We start from the raw sequence: 12,395 nt of genomic DNA on the forward strand, positions 1-12,395 counted from the left end.
ACAGCAAGTCGGCACTCTGCTGTCCTCCTGCGCTCTATCGTTGGATCTATGGTCAACTTTGCAAGCACAGGTCAAAAACCAAAACTATTGCGGTTGCGTGATCCTTCTGGCTGAAAGTAGAACGCAAGAGGTACTCTGTACTATCCAACTTTTGACAGACAGGTTGAAACATCTCGGAAGACACACTTTCAGCGAACCTGGCGAAGTTACTGAGATTGATATTAGCCGTCTTAACAAATTTGTGGTAGGCTCAAAGCGGTTCGTCGATCATTAAGGGTCTGGTGATCCATATCTAACAGTTTTTGAAAATCACAAGGAACCAACGTTCACAACTGTCCGAGTGGGATCCTGTGTCATCTTTGGTACTAGGATCAGCATAACTATCTAACCTAACCTTAGTTAAAGAACTGTATGAACTATAAGACCGTTAATGGATCAGAGCACAACAGTTACGCTCTGAAAGCTTTTAGAAAGTTCTCAGCTGGTTTTTGTAGAAGAAGGTCCCAACTGCATTGAGAAAATAAGTGGACAAGGACTACATTCTTGAATAATAACCAACCTGTCAAGCAAAGGAAACGACTGGTAGTGGATTTCAACGCTCAAACGTATGTAGAACGTATTAAGCCTTTCTTTCTTGAGCTCCAGCCTAATATTCGGCGGGCTTGATGGCACTACCGTTGAACTTAATTTCTTCATGTCAATAAAGTGTAAGTCCCCACTAACTTAGAGTGTACACAATTTCCGAAATAATTTGTATGCGTTGTCTGTTATGGCAGTTATCAGTTATCATTTTCGCTCATTTTTTTGGCGCTCTTTTACGCTTTCGGAAGTAGATAGACGCGCTCTGTATCTTTTAGCCAAGCGAAGCTCCCAGCAAATTCAAATGGGTATATGAACTCAATCACCAGCACAAACACATGCTCATATGTACGTGAAGCGTCTACGGAGACTACAATCAACTAATAAAAGCTTCGACGTTGGCATTTTGCGAGAACCTCCTCAATACTTGTTCACCAACTCAGCATTTACTGGCTTTGGGTGGGTATTAAAGCGGCGGTACTAGCGGAAAAAGCAGTTTCAACATTTTGCTTAGTACGGCAATAGCGTCGTGGCGAGAATACCATACCAGTGTTAACGCGCGCCAAGAGTAACATAGCATTTCAAACCGACAAGGCAACAACAACAAGAAGACTATGTAGTGAGTTGTGTGAGAAAGCCATAAACACGTTTAAGCCAGGTATATTATTAGTCATCCGTTGAAAACAGACAACGCGCACATACACAAATATACATATGCTAGATATAGTGTAGATCGGAAAATAAGCGTACGTTTTCTTTGTGGTCAATTATAAAATGTGTAAATAGAATACAATACGATAAATTCGATGTGGATATAACATATGTGTGCATAACTGAAATATATACGATACGTAGATATATATTATATATAATATACATATGTACATATACATATAATCGTGCAATATAATCTTACCTCAAAGATGTTACAAAACGCAAGCGCATTGCATTTAGAACAGGAAACAATAGCTGTTGCATAAAAAACATCACAGTGCACACATAACTGGATATGAGTTTCAAATTTTGTTCGCTTGTATTCGCCTATCATTGAGTATATCGGGTAGCATTACTTAGCACATAAATTCGACAACGCGGCATACATTGCTATAAAACCTCTTTGATTGATCGGAAACAACAAAATATAATATAATAAGCAACAACAAAAAACAACAACAACGTGCGGAATAAAGTTTATGTGAACTTCATTTTTATCTATTCAGAATATTTTGTTTAAATATTGCGTGTCATCAATATTTTGTCTTTTATTTATTGTGCTTGTGTGTGTATGTGTGTAGGTGTGTACATATGTAAATCTATTCATGTTGTATATAATTTTTACATAAATACTTGCAAAACTGTAATGCCGCTTTTGAACTTTTGTGTTGCTTGTAATTTTACACTACCTGTAATTAGTATATGTACCAATAATGACTTATAAAAGACATTTAATTAATGTTTGCCTTAAACATGTGCAAGATCATAGTTTGATTAGAAGACAAAAAAAAACAACAACAACAACAAAAGTTATAAGAATGCCTAATTGATTTTTGAAACAAGCGATCGTAATTTATTGACGTACAAAGTAATTTTTGGTGGAAGTGTGCCGGAATACAAAAAAAATATACAAATATAAATAAATAATGTTATATTGTACATACATATGTATGTATAAATCTGGAGTAAAGGCACTTAAGCTAAAATAGTCGTATAAATTATACTGTTATGAAATTTGGATCCATATTAAAACATACAATGAAGTTCGTTTCTGTAGACTAAACTCAAATTTTAATTAATTATGATATTGTGCACATGAAGAAGGGCGTGTATGTACAAAAGTAGGTACGCGGTTGACTGGTAACCGTTGGAAACATAATGTAAAAACAACAAGAGAAGACGTTAACTTCGGCTTTACCAAACCTATAATACCCTTCACAGGTGCATTTCTTATAGCATAAAAGGGCATAAACAGATTTTTATCAGTCAGTTTGTATACCAGCTATACGCTATAGTGATCCGATTTTAGCAATTTGTACACAGACTGTAATCCATGCCAAATTTCGTAAGGATAACTTGTAAATAAAAAAGTTTTCCATTGAAGAAATTGATTTTGATCGGTCAGTGTGTATAGCAGCTATATGCTATAGTGCTCGATCAGTTGTATGGCAGGTATATGCTATAATGATACGATATCGGCGATTCCGACAAATGTGCAGCTTCTTAGGGAAATAAGGACGTGCGCAAAATTTCAGATTAATGTCTCTTAATAATTACATAAATAAAATTTACATTTATGATTACTTAAACAATTTCCAATGTTCTTCGAATGCCTGCTAGTAGCTAGTAATATCTTAGTAGGTTTTTGTAGATTTAATTTTTTTTAGTATATTGAGCTCTGTTATTGATAAAAAAAAATTATAATTTTTTTAAATTTAAATTTCGTTAAAAATATAAAAAAAAATATTTTTTTAAAAAAGGATTAAATATATGATTTCGAAATTTCAAAAACATTAAAAATGTATAAGAATGTTTTCCATATTTTTTTTAGAAAAAACTTATTTACTTTTTGTCCAAAAATTTCTGTACAAAATACCATCAATAATGTATTTTTTTAAATTTTTATTTAAGTATTAGAGTAGACGTAAATAAATAACAAACTGATTATTTATTGATTGACAATCTGATATTAATTGATAACTGCTTCAATAACTTAAAAAATGTACAAGAAAAAAATTTAATTCGGTTTCCTTTTTAATTACACTTTAATTATTAAACAAAAATTAATCATCCTTTTTATATTTCAATAAATTTTTATTTATAAAATAACTTAATTTGTCTTTAAAAACTGTAAAAAATAATTATAAAGTTTATGTATTATATTTATCTATCACACTATAAAAAATACTTCAGCAATAAAAACATATCTCTCTAATTAGCATGGCAAAACTTATACTATTTTTGAAGACTTGTTTTTACTTTCCGTAGGTTTACTTGTTAAATAAAAAAATATAATTTTTATTTTTCTTTAAAAAATTTTTGGTAGCATTTATTTGCAAAAATTTAATTTTATACTTAATTGCACAATAAAAATCAATATATTTTATACTAAATTTATTTTAATAGTACCAAAAAAAATATTTAAAAAATAAATTGTTGAAAAGAATAATTTAGAAAAAAAAGAAAATTTATTATTTTTCTTCGAAAACATTAAAACAACTTGTATTTTGTCGCATAGTTGATTCTCTAGCCATCAGAACTTTAATGCTGCTTTCAGAAAAGTGTAGACCATGAAGTCACCTGTCCTTGACTAATTTACGTTGTGGATGCATTTTCATGTGAGCTGTCTAACAAAATCACATTTTCATAATAAAATTCTAACAATTTGACATGACAGTGACTGCATAGTAAATACAGATAAGAATGCCTCCGCTAAAACAGCATAACCGTCAAAGACCACGAACAACTTCCGCCCCAATTGCAATGATTCGTTCATAGCGATAGTAGTTCTTGCTAAATTTTATCTAACCTACCGATACCACATAGGACATATATGTATGTATATAATATATATATGTATATTCTAACTACTGCTATGCTTGCGTGATAGTGAGTATTTCGAAAATCGGATATGATATCGCGTAGCAGAGAAACTCTCGTAGTAGTCCTTTGAAATTACTGCAATGGAAACTTCGAAAATTATTCCAAAATCTTTTTACGCAAGTCCTCTATGTCTCGAAATACTGAATGAAATTTAACTCAAAAATCGGCTTATTAGCGTTAGAAAGATAACAGGTTCACATCCTTAGCGATTACACTTTAAATATATATTTCGCCGAGCTGCTTCAAAAATTCGTGGTCCCTGACTCAATTTCATTCGATAATAGTTTTGGGGCCGCCTCCAAAGGGCAAATGTATCTTATAAGATGATTTTTGATCGAAGAAATACGCTTTGAGGTTTGCCAAATGACCACTATTAGAAAAATTGTTGTAGACCGTAGACGGAGCAAGGCGCGAACTTATGTAACTTTTTCTTTATCCATAATGCTTAGAGAAATGTCTCATCCCTTGGTTGAGCATATAAAAAAACCGCCTGAAGGGACTGAAAATCATCATGGTCGAAGACAATTTCGAAAAAAACTCATTTTAGCCAATATTAGTTTTATATTTTGACTATATAAGACAAATCAGTTGAAGTTAATATTAAACTTTATATCTTTGATTTTAGACTACAAAATGACTGAGTTCATCGAGGTACGCATACAGAAGAATCTTAACCATTGTCCAACCCGCAGCATAGACAGCCGACAGGAGATCTTTGGCAATAGCGATGCACGCGACAGACATAGAAAACTGGACTTATTTCGCGACATGATCGGCGCCAGTGTTAATTTGGCGTTGCGCGATAAATCCTGTTGTATGGATATCAATTTCTTAAATCGTTTCCTATACGCGAAGAAATTCCATTGCGAAGCAGCTTTAGACTTACTCATAAAATATTTATTATTCAAAGAGAATAACAAGCATATTTTACAAAAACTCAGTATTTTTGATGAAAACATACAAACTTCCTTAAGGGATGGCAACCCGTCCGTATTAAAGCAGCGCGATCGTAAGGGGCGTAAAGTTCTAACGTTTGCTGCTGCCAATTGGGATACAAATAAATATAGCATGGAGGATGTGTTTCGTGCGTTGCTGCTCTCATTGGACAAATTGCTGGAGAATGTGGAGAATCAGGCATTGGGATTTGTGGTGATTGTTGATTGGACAAACTTCACATATAAGCAATCGAAGCATATCTCCGCTAAAACGCTTAAGTTAATGATTGAATGTTTGCAGGTGAGTAAATGATATCTTTTAGATGTGGTGGTGATTGTAATGGTTAATAATTATTATAAAGTTTTAAGTATTTAAACGTTTGATTAATATGTTTTTTTTTTGTTTTAGACTTTTTTCCATTTATTTTTTTTTTTTTTAATATTTTCGAAAACAAAATTTTTATTTTTAAATCGTTAAAAATAATAAAAAAAATACTGCGTTTTTAAAACACTAAACAGCCGGTTCAATGTTACCGGAACTGTCCATAATTTTATTCAATGTTATTTAAAAACAACAAAACTGCTTATTATTGTCATTAAGGAGTTACATATATGCACTTGTCAGAAAAATTGTTTTCTGTGATTTTTTTTTTTTGAAGAGGCATTCTATTTAATAAATAGATAAAAGTAATATACAATACATTTACAAAATTTACTTTAATAATCGCCAATTCGTTTTGAAAAATTTTGGATCTCCTAGATCCCGCAGCAACGCCAGAAAGACCCCAAAAAGTTGTCTGACGTTGAGGAAGATTTTTTTGCTTGAAGTTATCTGAAATCCAAAATTCATATCTCTGAATTTATTCGCTGAATCAGCTACAATATTGGAGAATATTCCCAAATATTAAATATATGCGATCGATTTTTTGAAATTCACAATCAATTAATTTTAATATATTTTGAAATTTTTTTTAAATATTTTGATTTTTTAACCATGCTAGCTCAAAAATATTTTTTTTTAAACTTCGCAAATCAATAATAATTTTCTTTATTAATTTTTAATTATGTCTTTCGAACAACAAAATGGCTTGTATTTTTATTATACAATATATTAAGTAAAGAAATTGCTTAAATGAAAGGCACTAAAATAATTTAAAATTTTAATATTTTTTATATAATTTTTTAATTGTTATTAATTTTTGGAGTTAAAAAAAAATTACAAACTAACTTTTTCCACTTTGACTGCATATAAAAAATTATAAAATATTACACATAAAAAATAAATGTTTATCAAAATTATAACAAATGCTCCAGAAACACTCTAGAAACGAATTATATAATATAATAATATATACAGCGTCTACCAATAGGGATGGCTTGTGTTTTTATAAGATTTTGACAGCTTGTGGCCATGTTTGTTTACCGACTTGTGTCAAATTTTGTCAGTGTGTTTAGTAAGGTTTGACATTTCATCCTGCCACGTTTCACTTTGGTGTAACGCTTGGAAATTGTCCAAGATTATTCGTCGCTCTTGTTGGTAGACCCTTATGTATCTATATATAAAAAACATAATACGCCATAATTTTAAAAGCTGCAGAATCATTACACTGTACCACACTCGACTGGGTATTGAACCAAACCAATTTTTTCGTTAATAATGATGTTTGATTATGAACTTCGAAAGCAAATATTTCGATTTTGGAGGCTAACTTCGAAAAACAGAGAAATTACTTTTTTACTTATGACTCAAACTCTCGAAAAAAAATTTGTTTGGTGCAATATTCGGAAAAAAGTCATTTATGCCGTAAAGTGTTATCATAACAAACATTTTTAAGCAAATTTCGTTGTTTTCTTTTTTAAATTTACGACTGTTTCGAATAATCGTTATGTACACATATTACATACTCATATATACATGCATGCATACATACAGACATACATATGTATGTAAAGAGGAACACCTGTGCCTATCACTGGGACGCAATGTGTTTTAAATTTTTGCGATATAAGAATTGAAAAAAAGATATAATATAATACAAACAGTTCTTGATAAATAAATATCATATCTATAAAACATACATGCATGTAAGTATGTACATGCATACATAGATACATATGTAGTTATGTACATATATTGTATATAAACATGTATTCAAGAGAAGACCAGCTACTGGGTAAATATTTGAAAAAATCTGTTTATTGCTACGGTTTGGTCTTTCTTTGGAAGACAATGCTGGTGAATTTTCATAGTTATTTATCAGTTATGTATTTGCGTCTGCGTATACATACTTACATACAAATACTTACAAACACTGCTTTATTATTAGCGAATAAAGTAAATATCTATGGCAGACAGTTATTGCAAAAAGTCATCACAAATTTTAATGACTCACATTTCTTAAAAAATATACAAAAATGTCTGTTAGAGATAAAAACAAGAAAAAACGTTAACTGCGGTTGCAAGCTATCATACCCTTCACAAATACCAAAGGTGCCTTACAAGAACTTGATTCCGATCGTTCAATTTGTAAGGCAGCTATATGATTTTGTAATCTGATTTGAACAATTTCTTCAGAGAATACATTGTTGCGGTAAACAATATCCCATGCCTAATTTCGTAAATATATTACGTAAAATAAAAAAGTTCATTATTCAAACACTTGATGCCGATTGTTCAATTTGTATGGCAGCCATATGCTATATTGGTTCGATATCGACTGTTCCGACAAATGAGCAGCTTCATAGTAAGAAAAGGACAGGTGTAAAATTTCGATAGCTTAATAGCTTAAAAACTGAGGGATTAGTTCGCATATATACAGATCGACAGACGGTGTCGAAATATCTCAATTGTATGTTCAGAAAGCACTAATTTAATGTAGGTGTAATAAAAATGTAAAAATGTTGTCTTATGGAATATAATAATATGTAATGTGAAATTATGAAATATAAATAAATTAAACTAACAAAATAATCCAAAAAAATCGAAGCAATATTTTTGTGATTTTCTCTTAAGAAAAGTTTAGTGTCTTACAGAAGGGAGTTTATTTGGAAATTCACTCACAAACTCAGTAAAGAGTTCTCACGCTATTTAAGAGAATCGTTATTGCGTTAAAACTAGTGCGAAGACGCGGCCATAAACGTTATATAGAAACGTGTTTTTCACAAAATATAAAGATTTAACGCCTGAAAAAATGGTGCAACTATCACTACTACTACATATTTAGCTTGCTGAAGTACCAGCTGATCATATTTGACTCGGACTGGTGCATACAAACCGAATCGATATTTTTTTTGCTAGATTGGCATAACTTATCTTCGACGATACAAGTTTTTCTGGCGATTTTTACCATGGAAAAAAATTGAACAACCAGTTTGCTTTAAATTTTATGTTTCCAATGGAAACACGGCTACGAAGTCGTTAAATATGTTGCAGAAATGTTTTGGGGAGTGTACTCTATCACGAACACAAGTATTTGAGTGACACAAAGCATTCAGTGAAAGTCATGAAGTTATCGAAAACTTGCCTCGTGGAGGCATCCATCCACCTCCGTTAATGGCGATAACATCGAAAAAGCTACAGAAACAGTGCTTGAAAATTTTCGTGTTGGCATCAGAGAGTTAACAGAGGATCTCTTATGGAACGTCTCAGCACATTTAGCTTATGTTTTGGGTGTGAAGAGTGTCTAGTAGAGGTCACAAAAGAGACGCTTGACAACGTAGCTGAAGACCCTACATTCATCAAACGCATATTTACCAAAACAAACGCCAATAGTCCATTGAAGTCATTTAAAGTCATAAAATACATGAAAATGTAGTTTTCGCTGGTTAAAGTGGTCAGTCCGGGTCAAATTTGATCAGATTGTATTGCACTGTATGGCAAAATTGAATATTAGACCAAACCAATTTTGTTCGAGAGATTGGGTCTTAAGTAAAAAGTAATTTCTCCGTTGTAAGAAGACTATTTGTCTTCGAGTTTCGAATTTGAGCTCATTGAAAACATCAATATTAATTATACTAAAAAGTAAGTAAGTTCTTAAAATGTAAAAATATGGGTATCAATCACGTTTCAATGGTGTATAGTATTATTCTATCAGCCTTATATGACAGATACTATAAGCGACCAAAGTCGGATTTTCGAAAAAAAATAAAATTTTATATATCAAAAACATTGGCTTAATTTTTGAAAATTTGATATAGTGGGTTTGAATATCAAGCAAAGTGTTGTATAGAGTTGTAATTAATTTGACGATGTCATCATACGGTAGGAGAAAAGCGGGCTATTTTGACAGGTTCGGACCAATGAGTTGACAGTCCTTGGCCGGAATAAATCCGAGTCGGACGCGAACCAGTAACTCAGCTTTTGAGATATACCGAGAAATTTATATCGGATTATTGGTCGATATTGGACCACTATGCGATATAGCTGCCATACAAATTGGTCGATCAAAATCATGTTCTTGTATGAAGAAGTTAACGTTTTTTCTTGTTTTCTCTGAATTTTTGGACTAGACCGAGTTTTTGTTGGTCCTCACTATATTATATATTAGCGTAAATAAATTTAGTATGGAAAACTTTTTTATTTGACAAGAAAAGCATTATAGCTTCTGTTTAGCCGAAGTAAACGTTTTTCTTGTTTCAAAAAATTTGTCCAAAATATGTATAAATGGTCAGGAAGTCTTAAATAAGTCAGGCTTTAACTACTTCGTATTATTCTCAAACTATTTAACTTAATATATCATTCCAAAAACACTATTTGTCAACTAACCTCGTGTAATATAAATATTCTTCTCTTTGCAGGATTGTATGCCGGCAAAATTCAAGGGCATACATTTCATTGGTCAACCTTGGTATGTGGATGTGATGCTAAAAGTAGTAAAGCCGTTCTTAAATGATAAAATCAAGAGACGTTTACTGGTGCATGGCACCAATTTGACTAGCTTACATAATATGGTCAGTAAAGATATTTTACCACCCGATTTGGGTGGCGAGGGTCCGGCAATTAATACATTGGACTGGTATCATTATTTGTTGGAGTCAAGCCAAAATTCGGAATTGAGAAAGTCCTATAGACTTATTGAAGCGACTGTATATTCAAAAACGGCAGATTGGCAGAAACCTGTAGCAATTGCAAATGGAACGCAAAAAATCGAATCGAATGGAACTTTAATTAATATTAAACAAATCTCATGACAATGAAGACTTTTAGTTTTTATAATAAATATTTTTACTATTGCACTTCACTTTGTATAAAAATGTGTATCTATTTATAGAGCTTAGCATTTGTTCTTATATTATATTTGTATGGTTATATTATTTTTTGTTTTATTCATATTATTTGTAGATTTTTTAGTTTAAGAGTGAATTGTTCTCGATAATATAATAACTAATGTTTTGACTGCACAAATATTTGACATTGTTTTTTTAACAAATTTTTCCCCCATTATTACTTAAGTTCGTTAATTTGCACAAGCTTTTACTATTAAAAAAAAAAAACAATTAAATATATGCCATATTTTGAGCCGACCTCGGATTATCGACCGACGGGTCTATATAACCCAAACTAACCTCGATTCAAGTATATCACATGAAGTGCTGTCACCTCAGTTGTTTTAACAAAATAATTTGTTTTCCATTTTATAACAACCTATTTTAAAAGCACAACACTACAATAACATTATCTCATTCACTTACCGCTTTATAAAAAATTAGACAACAGTCAAGATTCTCATAAAATCACTCAAATTAACGATCCGGAAAATCTTGACACTTTGAACTGTGTAAACAACAAATATTCCAAAGAAAGCAACGAAAATTCCTTGACACAAACGGAGCCACTAGTTTGGCTGCTCTGCAGTTACATACAAAACTAGTCATCGTCGTATAAGAATGCAATCTCTTTTGCATAGAAACGCTTTAAATGAAACACATATTTTCCGGACATTTAAAAATTACAGAGCTTACAGCATTCCACAAAATTAAATTTTCTTTTATTATTAATATTATTTAACTGAAATGCACCGAAAACATATAAAATTGTTATGTTTTAGCGCTCCATTGTTCCTACAAGCACTTGTGGATCTGGTGGCGCATCACCAGGTTTATCATCATCATCGTCACCACCCGTAGATGGTACATCATCGCTTGGTGCTGGTGGTGCTGGCAATTTTTTCGCCATATCTAAATATTTCTTGCTTTCAACGTCATCTAGAATCTTAAATGGTTGATCCTTGCCCACAATTGCAATTGAGATGTTCTAAATTAATGAACAAATAAAAAGAAAAATCAGGCACATATTTTATACGACGAATTTATATTGTGAAATTTACCAGTAGTGGCGATTCGCTGTCCTCGTCATTGGGCAGTGAACCACGTATAGCTTGTATACCGTGACAAATTAATTCGTCTTTTGTACAAACGAAATCACGACCTTTTGAACTTATATTACGCTCCAAATATGTGCGCGCACTTTGTGACCGCGATCCAATTGACATGGCTTTACAATTGAAAAAGTTTGCTGAAGGATCTACTTGGTATACATGTGGACCTCTTTCGTCATAGCCGGCTACTAAAAGCCCCACGCCATATGGACGACGATCATAACGTTGTGTTGTTACTTGCATTTTATTACCAAGATTCGAAATGAGACGTGATACCGGATATCTGGCACCATAAGCATACTTGTAATTTAAACATTCCGTACGTAAATAATTACTAAGTACGCGTGCATCTGCTGTAATGCCAGCTATGGATATGCCCAAATGATCATCAATTGGTATAATTTTACGCTGGGATGAAGAAAGTTCAGAAGCGGCACGACGCAAAGCAACCAACACAGCAAAGTCTGAGTTTTTCAAGCCAACGGTGGCTGAACCAAGTTTTACTGCTTCCATGGCGTATTCTACTTGATGTAGTCGTCCCTGCGGACTCCAAACAGTAACATCACTGTCATATTGGTTTCGAAACTGTAAACATATATTAAATTTTATTAAATATTACACTGTTTTTTATTCATTCTTACCATTTTTGTTAATACAGAAAAATTCTACAATGATTCGGCAAATAGTAAATGACAATGCTTGTCGCTAATTCAATATGAATAATAAACTCGCTTAATTAATTATTATATGGTGAGAATGAATACAACAGGGTGGCGAAAAATAGTTCAGTACTGCCAGACTATATGCATTTAAATTATTTATGCAATATTTAATAACGTACACTTTTGTATAAAACAGCTTAGAAATTATATATGTATCATATAGGTAAACTTGAAGAAAATACTGG

The 12,395-nt window shown here is 32.0% G+C and overlaps 2 protein-coding genes across 5 annotated transcripts; one reads left to right on the forward strand and one right to left on the reverse strand.

The window, feature by feature from the left end:
* Nucleotides 1-1,023: 1,023 nt before the first annotated feature.
* LOC106627133 (clavesin-2) lies at nt 1,024-10,517 on the forward strand. Of its 4 annotated transcripts, none has more exons than XM_036370602.2 (3): nt 1,024-1,198; nt 4,802-5,412; nt 9,909-10,517. In XM_036370602.2, exons 2-3 carry the CDS (start codon nt 4,810-4,812, stop codon nt 10,299-10,301), a joined length of 996 nt encoding a protein of 331 aa, XP_036226495.2. In that variant the 5' UTR covers nt 1,024-1,198; nt 4,802-4,809; the 3' UTR covers nt 10,302-10,517. The 4 variants fall into 4 exon arrangements, with proteins under 4 accessions (XP_036226495.2, XP_014102613.2, XP_036226494.2 ...); XM_014247138.3 differs by having other exon boundaries at nt 1,026-1,237; XM_036370601.2 differs by lacking the exon at nt 1,024-1,198 and adding an exon at nt 1,416-1,768.
* Nucleotides 10,518-11,040: 523 nt separating this feature from the next.
* On the reverse strand, nt 11,041-12,260 carry Prosalpha6 (Proteasome alpha6 subunit). Its single transcript, XM_014247129.3, has 3 exons — nt 12,130-12,260; nt 11,438-12,073; nt 11,041-11,364 (listed from the first exon to the last, which is right to left on the reverse strand). Exons 1-3 carry the CDS (start codon nt 12,130-12,132, stop codon nt 11,155-11,157), a joined length of 849 nt encoding a protein of 282 aa, XP_014102604.1. The 5' UTR covers nt 12,133-12,260; the 3' UTR covers nt 11,041-11,154.
* Nucleotides 12,261-12,395: the final 135 nt, after the last annotated feature.

This window comes from Bactrocera oleae, chromosome 3, assembly GCF_042242935.1.
Source record: "Bactrocera oleae isolate idBacOlea1 chromosome 3, idBacOlea1, whole genome shotgun sequence".
In the NCBI taxonomy this organism is placed as follows: Eukaryota; Metazoa; Arthropoda; class Insecta; order Diptera; family Tephritidae; genus Bactrocera; species Bactrocera oleae.